We start from the raw sequence: 20,173 nt of genomic DNA, 5'->3' as shown, positions 1-20,173 counted from the left end.
CTATGAAAAAGGGTCAGCAATGGCTTAATTTTAACAGACAACCTTACAAAACAATAAACATGTTTCTTATTGCACTCAAATAACAATAATAGAAGGTTAAAATATAGATTAAAAGGCATTATACACATTGTGTTTTTCTTGTTACACTCAAAGAACAATTGATAATTTTCCATATTACATATAGTCTGACATAATCAAGGATTAGATTAGAATATAATAAAAAAACATTATTGACATTATATAAAATTATTCATGATTTATGGTTGGCACTCCTGGTCTGTGCTTTAAGAAAAATACAATTATTAGTAAGTACTTAAAACAATACTGTGGATAAATGTACACAGATAAGACATTTAGCAGGTAAAACACACTTTTTTCAAAGATAAAACACCAATTGTAGCAATTTGTTACCAAATTCAGTCATTTCACTTGCATTAGTTAACCGTAGATGGGCGGTCTTAACTACGCTAATATTTGGCATCAAGCCAAGCAGCTGTGTGCGTTTGTACATGTTACGTATCTACATGTTACGTATCTAAATGTTACATATCTACATGTTACGTATCTACATGTTACGTATCTACATGTTACGTATCTACATGTTACGTATCTACATGTTACGTATCTACATGTTACGAATCTACATGTTACGTATCTACATGTTATGTATCTACAATTTCTCATTGGGGATTAATAAAGTACTATCTAATCTAATCTAATGTAACGTATCTACATGTTACCTATCTAAATGTTATGTCACTTCCTGTTCCGGTTTCACGTCACTTCCTGTTTGGAGTTCGCGCGCGTCTGACTGACTGTTTTCGACGTAAGGCTGTCGAGTTTAACGATCACCTTGTGCAAAACCAGCACATCTTTTCTGTACTTTTTTGGCTTCACTGTGTCACTGTGCCGTGGCGCTTTGCAGTTTGTGTCGATCGGTGCTGCATCAGAGGAGTTCGAGGAGATGAAGCTCACACTCCACTCCCTGTGCAGCGATGTGACTGCGGTCAGAACACAGCAGGAGAAGCTTCTGGGGCTACTGGAGGAGGTGAAACAACTACGCCTCCAGAACGTGGAAAAAGACCGGCGCATTGTGGACCTGGAGCACCGAGTGGACAAGCTGGAGCAGTACACACGCATGAATGATGTGGTCATCACCGGCATCAAAATCAAGCCGCGCTCCTACGCGCGTGCGGTGGCTGCGGACAGCGGGGAGCCCAGCAAACAGGAGACACAGTCGGTGGAGCAGCAGGTGGCTTCCTATCTCCAGAGCAGGGGGCTAGAGATGGACCTTTAGCACATCGAGGCTTGTCACCCACTGCCCATGAACCAGAGACCACCAGCTGTCATCATGAGATTTACAAACAGGAATAAGAAAATTGCACTATTGAAGAAAGGACGCAAACTGAAAGGTACAGATGTTTTCATAAATTAACACTTGACAAAGAAAAATGCAGTACTTGGTATCAATGTAGCTTTGTGACTTCTACATCATCTCAATGCTACCCACACCAAGAACACAGACCTCACCAAGTATTGATATGGACATGTTACAGAAGATCTTACAACATCAACAAAAAGAACTGGACATGTGTGAGTATCAAGAGTACGCCACAACAGAGACTGATATGGAGATAGACCCTGATAATAATTTTTTCTCTGCCATTGTAAAAAACTAATTATTTTACCTGTGAACAATATGAAAGCAGTGTAAAATCAGAAGATAGTTTGTCAGTAATACATTTCAATAGTCGAAGCATGTACACTAACTTTGAAGGTATCAAGGATTACTTGAAAGAATTTAGTCATCCATTTACCTTTATTGCAATTACTGAAACCTGGTTCAACAATGATAAAGGTATTGATTTTAGTCTGAATGACTATGAATTAAGATACATGAACAGGATAAATAAAATAGGAGGAGGGGTCGCATTGTACATTCATAAATCTGTTACATTTCAAGTTTTAACAAACATGACCATAGCAGTCGATGGATTATTTGAATGTTTAACAGTGGAAATCCTGAATGACAAAAAGACAAATATCTTCATGAGTTGTGTATATCGGGCACCTGGTTCAAGCATAGAAACTTTCAATGTGTCAATGGGTAAACTATTTTCCTCTGTGAACCATAAAACCATATTTATCTGTGGTGATTTTAACATTGATTTGTTAAACTCAACCAAGCAAAAACATGTTGATGACTTAATTGACACAATGTACAGCTTGTCTCTATATCCAACCATAACCAAACCAAGCAGAATAACAACACCTAGTGCCACAATCATCGACAACATTTTTACTAACATTATGGGAAATCAAGTCACCAGTGGCCTATTTATATGTCATATTACTGACCATTTACCTGTTTTTACTTTATATGACTGTCATTTCAAGAAAACCAAAGACACTTTGGCAAAAATCTCTAAACGAATAACAACTGAGGAAACAATCTGTGCCCTAAACAATAGTTTAGCAGTTCAGGATTGGACTTCAGTATACAGAGAACCAAATGTGGACAGTGCTTATTGTAATTTTTTAGACATCTTTACTTCCCTGCATAATAAACATTGCCCCTTGAAATAATATTTTATAAAAGGAAAAAATAAAAATAGCCCTTGGATCACAAAAGAGATATTTAATGCCTGTAAAAAGAAAAACAATCTCTATAAACTTTTCATCAAAATAAAAACAAAAGAAGTCGAACAACGATACAAAAAGTACAAAAAAAAATTAACTGATATTATAAGAACAAGCAAACGGTTATATTATCAAAAAAAACTATATGAAAACAAAAACAATATAAAAGGAACTTGGGATGTTTTGAATAGTCTAATCAAACAAGGATATTCAAAGTTAACATATCCTGATTACTTTATTGATGAAAACGGTGAAGATTATAATATGAGTAATGTAGTGAATAAGTTCAATAGTTTTTTTGTAAATGTTGGTCCTAAATTGGCTGTTGATATCCCAGACAATGGAGTTACAAAATCAACTATTGAACAGAATTCTTCGTCATTCTTCCTCTCAGCTACAAATGAGCAGGAAGTGACAAACATTGTGCGGAAGTGTAAAAGTAAGTGCTCCACTGACTGCCATAATATCAACATGATATTGGTTCAAAAAGTTATACTGAAGAGTGTAAAACCCTTAACTTATATATGTAACCTATCATTCCAGACTGGCTGCTTTCCAAGTCAAATGAAAATCGCTCAGGTAACACGCTTTCACCAATTACAGACCAATCTCTCTTTTGCCTCAGTTCTCCAAAATTTTAGAGAAACTATTTAACTCTCGACTTGAATATTTTCTTGAGAAGCATCATATAATCAATGACGGTCAGTATGGCTTTAGGTCCAAACGAACAACATCAATGGTGATAACTGAAGCTATTGAAGAAATTACTAAAGCACTGGAGCATAAAAGATAAGCAGTTGGTATTTTTATTTATCTTAAGAAAGCCTTTGATACCATTAATCATTCAATTCTACTAGATTAAATGGAAAGATATGGAATTTGTGGGCTGGCTGGTGACTGATTAAAAAGTTATTTAAAACAGAACTAAACATAGTAAAATAATGGATGAACACTAATAAATTATCTTTGAATATAAATAAAACTAAGATAGTGATGTTTGGAAATCGCAACATAATGTCTGAACAGAAAATAAGTATTGATGGTACCCAAATTGAAATCGTAAATGAGAATACATTTTTAGGAGTAATAATTGATAGTAAACTATCATGGAAACCTCATGTCAGACACATTAAAACAAAAATCTCCAAAATCCTCTCAATTATAAACAAAGCAAAACTATACCTCAATGAAAATGCACTCCGTACTCTATACTGCACCTTGGTACTGCCATACCTTACATACTGTGTTTAAGTATGGGGGAATACTTACCACAACACAATTCATCCTCTGATCATATTACAGAAAAGAGCAGTGCGGATCATTTACAACGTTGGTTATTTAGAACATACTCATAATCTGTTTATGCAATCAAAGTTGCTCAAATTTGATGACCTTGTTATTAATAATCTTATATAAAGCATTTGACAAATGATTGCCGCCTAATCTACAACGTTTTTTTATAAGACGAGTGCAGGCTCATAACTTGGGAGGCTTTGGATATTTCTTATTGCCGAGAGCTCAAACCACTTGTAAACGTTTTTGTGTGTCTGTATGCGGAGTAAAACTATAGAACAAACTGGACTTACAACACAAGCAATGCCAAACTATTAATCGATTTAAACTATTATACAAACATGGGGTCTGGTTCAAATATAGAGATGAGGGTCTTTAATTTGACCTGCTGTTGTCTCAAAGTGTTAATGTTCTCAATGTTTCCTTACCATTATTGCTATGTTGTCTATTACCATTATTGCTATGTTGTCTATTACCGTTGTTGGCATTTTGTCTATTACCATTGTTGGTATATTCATTATTCCTACATTGTTGATACAAATTATTGTTACAGTGTAATAATTATTGTTACCTGTGGTAATGCCACTGTGATACAACATCTGTATTATAATCCTTGAACAAAGTAAGAGTAAAACTCATGTGAATAATCACTGAATGGAGAACTGGGGTGGGATTAAATAAATTATCTTCTTCCCACTCCCTTTCAGGCAAAACTGGACAATCATGCATTACATACTATACATTACCTTTTGCACTATATTAATTTATATTATTATGTGTTGTCAATTTTGTACTTTTTTATGTCATTGCCTGAAATAAATAAATAAATGAAAAAAAAATAATGAATGAAATTTATCTACATGTTACGTATCTCCATGTTTCGTATCTACATGTTACGTATCTACATGTTTCGTATCTCCATGTTTCGTATCTCCATGTTTCGTATCTACATGTTACCTATCTACATGTTACGTATCTACATGTTACATATCTACATGTTACGTATCTACATGTTACGTATCTACATGTTACATATCTACATGTTACCTATCTACATGTTACGTATCTACATGTTACCTATATATATGTTACGTATCTACATGTTACATATCTACATGTTATGTATCTACATGTTACATATCTACATGTTATGTATCTACATGTTACGTATCTACAATTTCCCTTCAGGGATTAATAAAGTACTATTTAATCTAATGTTATGTATCTACATGTTATGTATCTACATGTTACGTATCTACATGTTACGTATTTATATGTTATGTATCTACATGTTACGTATCTACATGTTGCGTATCTACATGTTATGTATCTACATGTTGCGTATCTACATGTTATGTATCTACATGTTACATATCTACAATTTTCCTTCAGGGATTAATAAAGTACTATTTAATCTAATGTTACGTATCTACATGTTATGTATCTACATGTTACGTATCTACAATTTCCCTTCAGGGATTAATAAAGTACTATTTAATCTAATGTTACTATGTACATGTTATGTATCTACATGTTATGTATCTACATGTTACGTATCTATATGTTATGTATCTACATGTTGCGTATCTACATGTTGCGTATCTACATGTTACGTATCTACATGTTACGATTACACATGTTACATATCTACATGTTATGTATCTACATGTTACATATCTACATGTTACATGTCTACATGTTACGTATCTACATGTTACGTATCTACATGTTACGATTACACATGTTACATATCTACATGTTATGTATCTACATGTTACATATCTACATGTTACATGTCTACATGTTACGTATCTACATGTTACGTATCTACATGTTTCGTATCTACATGTTACGTATCTACATGTTATGTATCTACATGTTACGTATCTACAATTTCCCCTCAGGGATTAATAAAGTACTATCTAATCTAATCTAATGTTACGTATCTACATGTTATGTATCTACATGTCTCGTATCTACATGTTATGTATCGACATGTTACGTATCTACTTGTTACGCATCTACATGTTAGCTATCTACATGTTACGTATCTACATGTTATGTATCTACATGTTATGTATCGACATGTTACGTATCTACTTGTTACGCATCTACATGTTACCTATCTACATGTTACCTATCTACAATTTATCCTCGGGGATTAATAAAGTACTAATCTAATCTAATGTTATGTATCTACATGATTGAATAAGAAGCAATGTACAACAACCAGAACAGTCTAGCTGTGATTGAGTCAATCCCAATCTACATGTTACGTATCTACATGTTACGTATCTACATGTTACCTATCTACATGTTACCTATCTACATGTTACGTATCTACATGTTACGTATGTATATGTTATGTATGTACATGTTGCGTATGTACATGTTACGTATCTACATGTTACGTATCTACATGTTACCTATCTACATGTTACCTATCTACATGTTATGTACCTCAGTGTTTCCCTCACATTCATTTATTTGTGGTGGCCCGCCACGAAAGAATTACGTACGCCACAAATAAAAAAAATAAAAAATCATTTTTTACTTATTTATTTTATTTTTTTGTCCTGTCCAGCTTCTCAGGCAAATCATATAGTTGATGTAGATGCCCATATAGGCTGTTCAGATTTACTTTACAAAAGAGAAGTGTAGGATACCTTTCTTGTTGCCTTATTTGTATTTGACCACTACTGTTTTTTGTTTATTTGTTACTGACTGTGGCAGGACACCTCTGCCTCTGTTTCACTTTATGTTGCTAGTAAATAATATGGTTGTAGTAGTAGGCTAAAGTTAAATTATTTAGTATGCACTAATTAAAGGGTCAGAGCTTTAAGAGACATTTTAGCTTTTATATTTTATAAGATATCTTTTTGTAAGAACCACAATTAATACATATATTTCAGTGAATAACTTATTGTTCAAATCTGTATATAAATATGTACATAAAGTGTTGTAATTATATTGTAAAATGGATGGATGGATGGACGCTTAAAACATAACTGTTATTATTAATTAGTAAGTATACATTTTTTGAGCCTTTTTAGAGAAAATCATATCATTGTAGTAAATTATGCAAATTACTCGATGATGTCATGGTGACCACGCCCATGGCCACGCCCCCACCACCACAGGTATCTTGGCAGTTTATGGGAAACACTGTACCTACATGTTATTTATCTACATGTTACGTAATCTAATCTAATGTTATGTACAAACCCCGTTTCCCTATGAGTTGGGGAAATTGTGTTAGATGTAAATATAAACGGTATACAATGATTTGCAAATCATTTTCAACTCATATTCAGTTGAGTATGCTACAAAGACAACATTAAAGGCCTACTGAAACCCACTACTACTGTTCACGCAGTCTGATAGTTTATACATCAATGATGAAATCTTAACATTGCAACACATGCCAATACGGCCGGGTTAGATTAGTAAAGTGCAATTTTACATTTCCCGCGAAATATTCTGCTGAAAACGTCTCGGTATGATGACGTTTGCGCGTGACGTCACGGATTGTGCGGACATATTGGGACACCATTGTGGCCAGCTATTAAGTCGTCTGTTTTCATCGCAAAATTCCACAGTATTCTGGACATCTGTGTTGGTGAATCTTTTGCAATTTGTTTAATGAACAATGAAGACAGCAAAGAAGAAAGCTGTAGGTGGGATCGGTGTATTAGCGGCTGGCTGCAGCAACACAACCAGGAGGACTTTGAGTTGGATAGCAGACGCGCTACCGTGAGTACGCAGCTTTGGCTTCCAAACATTTGATCGCTTGCCCGTACGTGCGTGCTGCTATGTGCATGTCACATATGTAACTTTGGGGAAATATATGTGCTGTAAGAACTTTACGGAGGTGAACGGTACTTTAGGCTGTGGGATTGAGTGTGTTGTGCGGGTGTTTGAGTTGTATTGGTGGATTATATGGACGGGAGGGGGGAGGTGTGCGGATTAATTTGTGGCATATTAAATATAAGCCTGGTTGTGTTGTGGCTAATAAAGTATATATATGTCTTGTGTTTATTTACTGTTTTAGTCATTCCCAGCTGAATATCAGGTCCCACCCGCCTCTCACAGCATCTTCCCTATCTGAATCGCTTCCACTGCCCTCTAATCCTTCACTTTCCTCATCCACAAATCTTTCATCCTCGCTCAAATTAATGGGGTAATCGTCGCTTTCTCGGTCCGAATCGCTCTCGCTGCTGGTGGCCGTGATTGTAAACAATGTGCAGATGTGAGGAGCTCTTCAACCTGTGACGTCACGCTACTTCCGGTACAGGCGAGGCTTTTTTATCAGCGACCAAAAGTTGCGAACTTTATCGTCGATGTTCTCTACTAAATCCTTTCAGCAAAAATATGGCAATATCGCGAAATGATCAAGTATGACACATAGAATGGACCTGCTAACATGTTACGTATCTACATGTTATGTATGTACATGTTACGTATCTACATGTTATGTATATACATGTTACGTATCTACATGTTACGTATCCACATGTTACGTATCTACATGTTACCTATCTACATGTTACCTATCTACATGTTATGTACCTACATGTTATGTATCTACAATTTCTCCTCGGGGATTAATAAAGGACTATCTAATCTAATCTAATATTATGTATCTACATGTTACGTATCTACATGTTACGTATCTACATGTTACGTATCTACATGTTACCTAGCTACATGTTACCTAGCTACATGTTATGTATCTACATGTTACCTATCTACATGTTACCTATCTACATGTTACGTATCTACATGTTACGTATCTACATGTTACGTATCTACATGTTGTGTATCTACATGTTATGTATCTACATGTTACTTATCTACATGTTACGTATCTACATGTTATGTATCTGCATGTTATGTATGTACATGTGCACAACAGGGTAGCTGGTTTACACATACTTATGTATGCTCATTCAAACGTCATATTGGTGTTTTTTTCACTGCACTCTCCCTGTTTGGTCTCCCACACCACAGTCATACTGACAGACGAGGAAGTGCAGAGGAAGAAGGACCTCATTCAGCAGCGGAAGGACGAGGAGGCCCAGCGCGAGGCGGAGAAGGAGGCGCGGCGACCTCGTCTCAGCGACGAACAGAGTCAGGTCATCGCCACGCTGGTGGAGGCGCACCACAAGACATACGACGACTCCTACTCCGACTTCTGCCGCTTCAGGGTGCGTTCTCATCACATCACAAATATTACAAGTACTGATATAACAAACTCAGTACATTGCAATATACACTTCCTAAAGGGTCATATTAGGATTTCAAACACTTCTTTGTGGTCTACATCAGGGTTCCCCAACCTTTTTTACACCAGGGACCGCTTGAATATAGGGTACTGGTACCAAAATGTAAGTCGATACTTTTCTAAATAAAGTGGACCACAAAAAATGACATTGTCTTTATTGAAACAAAAAAACTTAGGGTACATTAAACATATGTTTATTATTGTAATTTAGTCCTTAAATAAAATAGTGAACATACTAGACAACTTGTCTTTGAGTAGTAAGTAAATAAACAAAGACTCCTAATTACTCTGCTGACGTATGCAGTAACATATTGTCATTTATCTACCTATTATTTTGTCTACATTATGAAGGACAAACTGTAAAAAAATATTATTAATCTTCTTGTTCATTTACTGTTAATATCTGCTTATTTTCTGTTTTAACATGTTCTATCTACACTTCTGTTAAAATGTAATAATCACTTATTCTTCTCTTCTTTGATACTTTACATTAGTTTTGGATGATACCACACATTTAGGTATCGATCCGATACCAAGTAGTTACAGGATCATACATTGGTCATATTCAAAGTCCTCATGTGTTCAGGGACATATTTCCTGAGTTTATAAACAAAATATACATTTTAAAAGAAAAAAATATTTGTGATTATAACAAATATCGATGTAATCATAGTAGTATCGACTAGATATTGTTAAGTTAAGTTAAAGTACCAATGATTGTCTCACACACACACTAGGTGTGGCGAAATTATTCTCTGCATTTGACCCATCACCCTTGATCACCCCCTGGGAGGTGAGGGGAGCATTGGGCAGCAGCGGTGGCCGCGTCCGGGAATCATTTTTGGTGATTCAACCCCCAATTCCAACCCTTGATGCTGAGTGCCAAGCAGGGAGGTAATGGGTCCCATTTTTATAGTCTTTGGTAAGACTCACAACCTACCGATCTCAGGGCGGACACTCTAACCACTAGGCCACTGAGTAGATATGCTCCTGTACTTGGTATCATTACAGTGGATGTCAAGTGTAGATCCACCCATGGCATTTGTTTACATTGTGAAAAATACTGAACAAAACACCGTAAATGTTTTGTTCAGTATGGTGTGTCCTAATCTAATGCTTCCTCCTTTTTGTGCTCCCCCCTACTTTATTGCAACTTTAGAAAAAACTGAATAAAAATGGCAGACTCGTGCAAAGCTCTTCGGGTAAACCTCTACCGTATATGGAGGTATCCGCCGACATAACTAAGGCAAAATACGTCACTAAATTCTCAAATTCCAAACGGCTGATTTAGAGCAAGTCTGGAAGAAAACACAATTGTTGTATTAACATCTCTGCCATACCTCTATGATTTGATTTCAAATGTCCGTTACTTGTATAAATGCACAGGTGGCAACAGGTAAGAAAAGTTGCCATAGGACCTCTTCAATACAAAATGCAGAGTCATGCACTTTGTCTTTATTATTTTTGATGTCTTTATGCTGTTGCAAAAGCCAGTACAAAAGGGGTGGCAGCGGTGACGAAGAGGACACGTGAAGTTTAACAAAAGGTGCACTGTCCTGGCTGCTCATTACAATACGACTAATAAGGCAATAATGGAATGTACATCATAAAACTTCATCTCAGGAAAATATTACATTATTTACAAGAATGATGTTACAACACTAAATGACGACATACATAAATAGTAAATTAAGTATATACTTTTCAAAAGGAATGATTTCACCCTATGTACATACACATTCTTGTAGTGTACTTTTAATCAGTGTCAAAAGACGGTAAAAAGTTATCAATTGGATTTGCCATTACTGTCAAGAACAGACTTCATACAGAGCATCTGGAAAGTATTCACTTTTTCCACATTTTGTTATCTTAGAGCCCAAATGGAATACATTCATGTTTGTCCTCAAAATTCAACACACAAGACCCCATCATGACAATGTGATTTATTTATTTTTACTTTGCAAATGTTTTTAAATATCAAAAACTAAAACTTTGCTCAATACTTAGTTCATTCACCTTTGGCAGCAATTACACCTCAAGTCTTTTTGAACACGATGCCACAGACTTGGCACACCTATCTTTGGCCCATTCCTCTTTGCAGCACCTCTCAAGCTCCATCGAGTTCTTGGTCACCTCCCTGACTAGACTAAGATGAATGCAGCAATGTACAGAGACATCCTGGATCGAAACCGACACTTCCCATCCAACCCAATGGAGCTTGAGAGGTGCTGCAAAGAGGAATGGGCCAAACTGCCCAAAGACAGGTGTGCCAAGCTTGTGGCATGTTGTTCAAAAAGACTTGAGGATGGACCTGCATCAACAAAGTATTGTACAAAGGCTGTCAATACTTATGTACATTTTTCGATTTTGCTAAAATTATCAAACACCTTTCACAGTGTCATCGTGTTGTATTGTGTGCAGAATTTTGAGGACAAAAATGAATTTATTTCATTTTTTTTATAAAGTAGTCAAACTCGCAACCTTGTTCCCTCCTGCCTTGGTGCAAGTTGGTGAAAGTCAAGTCTCAAGCAAGGCAACAAAAACTGAGCTAGTAATCATCATGGGATGGGATGTCCAAAAAAAATATAGATTTTCAGATGAATCACAATTAATTGTAACGATTCTTAATACATTTTTTTTTTTAATTTAAACATTTATTTTTATTGTTTTTAAAAAAAAAATCAATCTTTCTTTTCCAGCCACTGAAACAAATCATATAGTAGATTTAGATTATCTATATCTGCTGTACACATTTACTTTAGAAAAGAGAAGTGTTGGATACTTCTCTTGTTGTCTTATTTGTATTTCACTTTATTTAGAGTTTGGCTAGCATTTTATTTAAAAAAAAGTAAAAAAAAAAAAAAGAGGTTTTCTTTTAGGTAATATAGAAATCAATCCGAGCTGTTTTATCTATTTTATGGAGGAATGTAGTTAATCGTGGAACTGGCGCCCAATGTTATTAAAAAAGTATTGATTTTTTTTTTTTTTGGCCCGTCCAGCTTTTCAGGCAAATCATATATTAGATGTAGATGCCCATATCAGCTGTACACATTTACTTTACAAAAGAGAAGTGTAGGATACTTCTCTTGTTGCCTTATTTGTATTTGACTTTATTAAATGGATTTATATTATCATTTGGTGCAGCCGGGTCGGAGCAGGAGGGGATAGAAAGAGAAAAAAAAGGAAGACGGGGGGAAATTGTAGGGACAAGAGGGGGATAAGACAGGGAGACAAAAACAACAACAGCAAACACAACAATAACAACAACAACACTAGAGCGACATCAGCAAATAGGACATGTACAAATATGATAGTAAAAGTGATAGCAAAGAAGCAGTTGGCGAAATAAATAATAATACAGAAATGACAATGAGCATTATTACACTACAGCAATCCAAATACCAATAGAAATATCGCTATTGATAATGAACAATACCAATAATTTACCTCAATTATCAACAATACAGTTATCACCTTTGTACTGATAACTAGAGATACAAAAGAATGCAGAAAAATGGAGGGGAAAAAAAGAGAAGCAACCTATATTAACCTTGTAGATTGTTATAGTAACAATACGTTAAGTTTTATCAATGTGCCATGTGTAATCAGAGTATTGATTTTGAATCAAGAATTGATTCTGAATCGTTATCCCCAAGAACCAAATGGAATGGTGCTTCCTAAAGACCCCCAGCCCTCATAAACAGCACTATAGTGGACTTGTGGTACAAGTACAGTCTGTCACACAAAACTAGAACCAGCATAAGGGATTCATTTCTTCTGTCATTTGATCAAATTTGTCCTATTTTTCCCTTCCAGCCTCCTGTCCGCCAGGGCCCGGTGACACGCAGCGCCAGCAGAGCGGCGTCCCTCCACTCTCTGTCCGACGCCTCCTCCGACTCCTTCAGTCACTCCCCAGGCGAGAGACTGCCGCTATATAAATGTCTCTCAAGATCAACACTGGCTGAAATATTTGCAAATAGACTCGCCTTTCAGGAGCACATGTTGTATTGGGAGGTTCCATAAATGCCCTGCAAGGAATATAAAGACAGAGTATTTAGAGATGACTAATATATGAGCTATTTGGCTGGTCTTATATCAGGTGTTGTCCAAAAGAGATCTATATCTACCTGCCAGTAAACATGAATGCACCAATGGAGCACACGCAGCGAGAGGCATGGTCACATGACCTCTGTCCAGCACAGACGACTGAAAATAACCCCGAGATGTTGAGAGGCTTCATGTGTTGTCATGGCTGTCAGCACACATCTCTGTTCTCAGTCGGCCTTCTTTCTTGTCCAGAAGTACAAGGTGTCCATGGAGTCTCTTTGCAGTTTTAATCGCTGGTTTTTACCTTGGTCAACACACCTCTACAGGGCATGTAGAAAGTATTCACAGCACTTCACATTTTATGTTACAGCCTTATTCCAATATGGAATACATTCATTTTTGTCATCAAAATTCTGCACACAATACCCCATAATGACAATTTGAAAAGGTTTTTCCCAAAAAACCTCACATAAGTATTGACAGCCTTTGCTCAATTTTTGTTGATGCACCTTTGGCAGCAATTACAGCCTCAAGTCTTTTTTAATACGATGCCACCAGCTTTGCACACCTATCTTTGGACAGTTCCACCCATTCTTCTTTGCAGCACCTCTCAAGCTCCCATCAGGTTGGATGGGAAGCGTAGGTTTTCATCCAGCATGTCTCTGTACATTGCTGCATTCATCTTTCCCTCTATCCTGACTAGTCTCCCAGTTCCTGCCGCTGAAAAGCATCCCCACACCATGATGTTGCCACCACCATTCTTCACTGTAGGGATGGTATTGGTGGAGACTTCAATCTTTGTCTCATTCGACCAGAGAATTTACTTTCTCATGGTCTGAGAGTCTTTCAGGTGCATTTTGGCAAACTTTTGACTAAGAAATGGCTTCCGTCTGCCCACTCTACCATACATGGTTTGCTGCAGAGATGGTTGTCCTTCTGGAAGGTTCTCCTCTCTCCACAGAGGAATGCTGTAGCATTGACAGAGTGACCATGGTCTTGGTCACCTCCCTGACTATACTAAGATAAATGCAGCAATGTACAGCGACATCCTGGATGAAAACCAACACTTCCCATCCAACCTGAAAGTGTCCAAAGATAGATGTGCCAAGCTTGTGGCATGGTATTGAAAATGTTTTGAGATATAAATATGACTTTTTAGTGTTTTGTTTGATTAATTTAGCAACATTTTAAAAAACAACTTTTCACATTGTCATTGCAGGGTATTGTGTGTAGAATTTTGAGGACAAACATGAATTTATTCTATAGTAGAATAAGACTAACATAAAAAAGTGTGTAATAAGCATACTCTCAGGATGCTCTACATGTGGGCACTTTGTAGGGGTGTGGGAAACAATTGATTCAAATTAAATCGCCATTCTCATGTTGTACGATTCAGTATTGATTCTCATTTTTCAAAAATGGTTTATTTTTTTATTTTATTTTTATTTACTGTATTTATTATTAATCCATCCAACAAAACAATACACAGCAATACCATAACAATGCAATCCAATTCCAAAACCAAACACGACCCAGCAACACTCAGAACAGCAATAAACAGAGCAATTGAGAGGAGACACAAACACAACACAGAACAATCCAAAAGTTGTGAAACAAAAATGAATATTATCAACAACAGTATCAATATTAGTAACAATTTCAACATAGCAGTGATTAAAAATCTCTCATTGACATTATCATTAGACATTTATATAAAAAAAAAAGAACAATAGTGTCCCAGTGGCTTACACTTGCATCTCATAAGCTTGACAACACACTGTCCAATATTTTCACAAAGATAAAATAGGTCATATTTTTGGTTCATTTAATAGTTAAAACAAATGTACATTATTGCAATCAGTTGATAAAACATTGTCCTTTACAATTATAAAAGCTTTTTACAAAGATCTACTACTCTGCTTGCATGTCAGCAGACTGGGGTAGATCCTGCTGAAATCCTATGTTTTGAATAAATAGAGAATTGTTTTGAATCGGAAAAATACCCCAAGAATCAATATTGAATCGTGGGACACCCAAAAATTTGCAGCCCTAGCACTTTGTAATACATTTTTACAATTGTAGTGACGTTATGGACACCCTGTATTACCGTATTTTTCGGACTATAAGTCACAGTTTTTTTCATAGGTTGGCCGGGGGTGCGACTTATACTCAGGAGCGACTTATGTGTGAAATTATTAACACATTATATCGTAAAATATAAAATAATATTATTTAGCTCATTCACGTAAGAGACTAGACGTATAAGATTTCATGGGATTTAGCGATTAGGAGTGACAGATTGTTTGGTAAACGTATAGCATGTTTTATATGTTATAGTTATTTGAATGACTCTTACCATAATATGTTACGTTAACATACCAGGCACGTTCTCAGTTGGTTATTTATGCGTCATATAACGTACAACAGCCTGTTGTTCACTATTCTTTATTTATTTTAAATTGCTTTTCAAATGTCTATTCTTTGGTGTTGGGTTTTATCAAATAAATGTCCCCAAAAAATGCGACTTATACTCCAGTGCGACTTAAATATGTTTTTTTCCTTCTTTATTAAGCATTTTCGGCCGGTGCGACTTATACTCCGGAGCGATTTATACTCCGAAAAATACGGTAATATTCATAACGACTCTCTTGACTTTTTTTTTAAATATTTTTTTTTGTTGTCTTCATTTTCCCCGCTGCAGAATCGGTGGATGCCAAAATGAACTTCAACAACCTGTTGATGATGTACCAAGAACAGGGCAGCAGCCCTGACTCCAGTGAGGAGGAAGGCTCCAGTTTCTCCATGCTGCCCCACCTGGCAGACTTGGTCTCCTACAGCATTCAGAAGGTCATTGGCTTTGCCAAGATGATCCCAGGCTTCAGGTAAATGCACTTCAGTCTCAGAAACCTCCTTCTATAGCTGTCAGAATAGTTTGCTGCAATAAAAAAAAAGAAAAAGAAAGAAACTTCTAAAGACGAATGCCCAACCCGTCCACCAGTCTTTTGAAGGATAAGCTTGTATATTTTGCTTTTTTCTGGGCTTTTTTCGTGTACCCCTGATGACAAAGAGGACAAGTGTAGTGATAAATATAGAATACTGTAGCGTCCCGGAAGAGTTAGTGTTGCAAAGGATTCTGGGTATCTGTTCTGTTGTGTTTATGTTGTGTTGCGGTGTGGATGTTCTCCCGAAATGTGTTTGTCTACTTGTTTGGTGTGTGTTCACAGTGTGGTGCATGTTTGTGACTGTGTTAATGTTGTTTTTATACGGCCACCCTGACTGTGACATGTGTGGCTGTTGACTAAGTATGCTGTGCTTTCACTTGTGTGTGTGTGTTTAAAATTGGCTTGATCATTAAAAGTTGAACCGATCGTTCATTGGGTCAGCATTTCTTGACATCTTCAAGCAAAGACATTTGTCAAACCCGTTCAACGCTACATTGGTGTCAGAAGTGGGATGGCTTTCTCAAAGAAGCTTGAGGATCTCATCAAGTGCTGGGAGAATGCACTTCCGGATGAAGACCGACTACCTCGTCACCGGGAAGAGGAAAGGAACAAGCGCCGCCCTGGTGGATTGGAGGCTCAACTACCTCACCACCAAGTAAATGAGAGGAACCTGCGCCGCCCTAGTGGACGGGAGGCCCATCCACTTGGAGGAAGAATGGAAGCTCAATATGATGGGACAAGATTGGAAGCTCAACCAGATGGAAGAAGTGCGCCTCGTGTTGGAAGGAGTGCCTGGCAAAGAAGTGCCTCTCCTGCGGTGATGGTGGACACAAATTCCCTGCGAGATGACTACAGGCCGAGCATCGCCACTCCAAAGCTTCCTCACTATAGTGGAGAAGGCTCTATTGAATCCTTCCTCCTCCAGGTCCAGCTAGCAGCACGTTTGAATGGCTGGTCTGATGTGGCAACCGCAGGGCATGTGGCGCTGTCCCTGGAAGGCCCAGCCTTACAGTGTTTGGTCGATTTACAAGAGGAGGAATTGGCTGATTGGGGGGCCATGCGCGAGGCTCTTCAACGACGTTACGGGCGACCAATCCATGCAGACGAAGCACGAGAGCAACTGTACAAGCGGCGACGCCTTTTGGGAGAAAGTCTCGGAGCTTATGCTGCGGACCTTCGCCATCTGGTGCGAAGGGGCCACCCAGCATTTCCAGAAGTATTACAGGAAGAACTCACCGTGCAAGCCTTTGTCCGTGGTCTACAGCCTGAACGACTTCGGGAACATCTCAGACTGTTTGCTAAACACTCTCTCTCTGCCGCATTGACTGAAGCCGAACGTGTGGAGCACGTCCTGTTTCCAGATGGCCGCCGTGATGTTCCGCGAGTCCGCCAGGCTGGATGGGACGAGACCGAACGAGAGGGAACCGACCAAGTGACTGCAAGGCCCCGGCCACGCTTCTCCCAGAGAAGGCAGACCGAAATGAACTGTTACCGCTGCGGTGTCCCTGGCCACATTGCAAGACACTGTCCAGCCCCTGCCCCCATTGACGTTGCCGCTGAGGTGTCGTCAAACTAGAGAGGGGTGTCAGTGTCGGGGAACTGACACCCGGGATGGTTTCCACTGTACCCGAATGTGACGCACAGCGCTTGGGCCGCCTGGGCAGGGCCCGGGGGCTATACCTGGAATGTGAGCTTGATGGAACAGTCTGCAGAGCCCTGGTTGACACGGGGTCCACTATCTCCATCATCCGGCCGGGTGTCCTTCCCCACTTGCAGCGCAGCTTGCCATCAGGCTGGACAATCACCAATGCCCGAATTACAACCGTCACGGGTAGCAAGGCTGCCATGCTGGGCCAAGGGACAGTGTGCATTAAGGTGGCGGACCAAGAGAGACGACACCCATTCTGGCTGGCTGACATTCAAGACCCCTGCATTGTTGGGCTTGACCTGTTGGAGATGTGGGGAGCTGTGGTCGATGTGCCTAGGGCCACGCTTCATCTTGGTGAGAAAACAGTTGCCCTCCAGGGTACTGATGAGCCAGGCGCCTGCAGAGTGACAGCCCCCACAGAGCCATCCCCGGCTACGGCCTTCATGGTGGACCAGGAGAAGTCTCAACCTAACCCTTCTACTAATAGACTGCCTACTATAGAGACCCAGCAGGCTATTGCAGAACTGTTAGAGCGAAGCAGTCAAGGCCTGGATACCACCCAGCAGGAGCGACTGAAAAGCTTACTGAATGCCTTCCAAGACATTTTTGCAGCGAAAGATGAAGACTGCATGCACACCAGTCTCGTACTCCACGACATTGACACAGGAGACGCACGACCAATCCGGCTACACCCACGCCGTCTTCCCCTTGCCAAACGAGTGGCTGCCCAGGAGAAAATCGAGGAGATGCGCCAGGCGGGCGTCATCGAGCCCTCCAGCAGTCCATGGGCAGCACCCGCAGTTCTGGTCAAGAAGAAGGACGACTCGTGGCGGTTCTGCGTCGACTACAGACGGCTCAACGATGTAACCCGCAAGGACTCCTACCCGTTGCCGCGCATAGATGATGTGCTGGACTACATCACTGGCTCCTCCTGGTTCAGCTCCCTGGATCTCCGAAGTGGCTATTGGCAGGTGGAGTTGGCCGCCGAAGCTCGACCAAAGACAGCGTTCACAATAGGTCAAGGACTCTGGCAGTTCAAGGTGATGCCGTTCGGGCTTTGCAACGCACCTGCCACGTTTGAACGGTTGATGGAGAGAGTGCTGGCATCCATCCCCCGTGATCGCTGTGTGGTGTACCTGGATGACCTCCTGGTGCATGCTGCAGGATTTAAAGGGGCTCTACAGAACCTCCAGCATGTGTTCCAGGCCATTCGTCAGGCTGGGCTGCGATTGAACCCCAAAAAGTGCCATTTGCTTCGGCGTGAAGTTTCCTTCCTGGGGCATGTCGTCAGTGGGCAAGGTGTTGCTACTGATCCAGCCAAAGTTGCCACTGTCCGTGACTGGCCAGCGCCAAGAGATGTTAAAGAGTTGCGGAGTTTCCTGGGACTGGCATCCTATTACCGGAGATTTATCAAAGACTTTGCAACGATTGCTGGCCCCTTGCACCAGCTCACACACAAGGGACAGTTATTTAAATGGACTGACAGCTGCAATGAGGCTTTTGCACAGCTGCGAGAGGCCTTGGTCCGAGCCCCAGTGTTGGCCTACCCAGACCCCAGCCGACCTTTCGTGGTCGATACAGATGCCAGTGATGTCGGTGTGGGGGTTGTGCTGTCACAGGAAGGGAATCACGGCGAGCAGGTCGTGGCCTTTTACAGTCGGGGGCTGAGCAAGCCAGAGCGGAACTACTGCGTCACCCGTCGGGAATTGTTGGCCATTGTCCTGGGCCTTCGTCATTTCCGACCCTACCTTTATGGTCAACGGTTTGTGTTGCGGACAGATCACGCCTCCCTCACCTGGTTGCTGAACTTCAAGGAACCCGAGGGGCAGCTGGCCAGGTGGGTCGAGATCTTGCAGGAATATGACTTCACGATTTCTCATCGACCAGGCCGCCTGCACGGCAACGCTGATGCACTGTCCAGACGGCCCTGTGAGGAGGCGTGTCGTTTCTGCCAGCGGGCGGAAGAGCGGTGCATGCCAGACCCATCAGTAGCTGCAGTCAGGCAACATGACATCACAGTCGACCTGGACAGCTTCACCCCCCAACAATTGATCGACCATCAAAGACAAGACCCAGTGCTTGAGAGAGCTCGCAGCTGGGTGGGGGCACAGCAGCGGCCGGAATGGACCACAGTGGTGCACTTGGATACTGAGACCAAAGCACTGTACTCCCAGTGGGACAGCCTCCTGTTGTCTCGCGACCTGCTGTATCGTCGCTGGGAAGCTCCGACAGGACAACATGCTGCCCTCCAACTCGTGGTGCCCCGTGTGCTGCGGCCTCAGGTCCTCGAAGTGATGCATGGCTTCCCAGGGACTGGCC

General features: G+C 39.9%; 1 protein-coding gene across 3 annotated transcripts in view; it reads left to right on the top strand.

Annotated features, from left to right (window-relative positions):
* Window positions 1-20,173, top strand: part of LOC133655885 (vitamin D3 receptor B) — a 115,807-nt gene that overhangs the window by 78,476 nt on the left and 17,158 nt on the right. For all 3 annotated transcript variants that reach the window (XM_062056496.1, XM_062056505.1, XM_062056489.1), the window contains 3 exons: window positions 8,944-9,140; window positions 13,034-13,133; window positions 15,966-16,146. In XM_062056496.1, the coding sequence (XP_061912480.1) occupies window positions 8,944-9,140; window positions 13,034-13,133; window positions 15,966-16,146 (478 nt within the window). The remainder of the gene's footprint in view (window positions 1-8,943; window positions 9,141-13,033; window positions 13,134-15,965; window positions 16,147-20,173) is intronic.

This window comes from Entelurus aequoreus, linkage group LG01 (assembly GCF_033978785.1).
Source record: "Entelurus aequoreus isolate RoL-2023_Sb linkage group LG01, RoL_Eaeq_v1.1, whole genome shotgun sequence".
Lineage (NCBI taxonomy): Eukaryota > Metazoa > Chordata > Actinopteri > Syngnathiformes > Syngnathidae > Entelurus > Entelurus aequoreus.
This window is presented reverse-complemented; position numbering and strand designations above follow the sequence as displayed.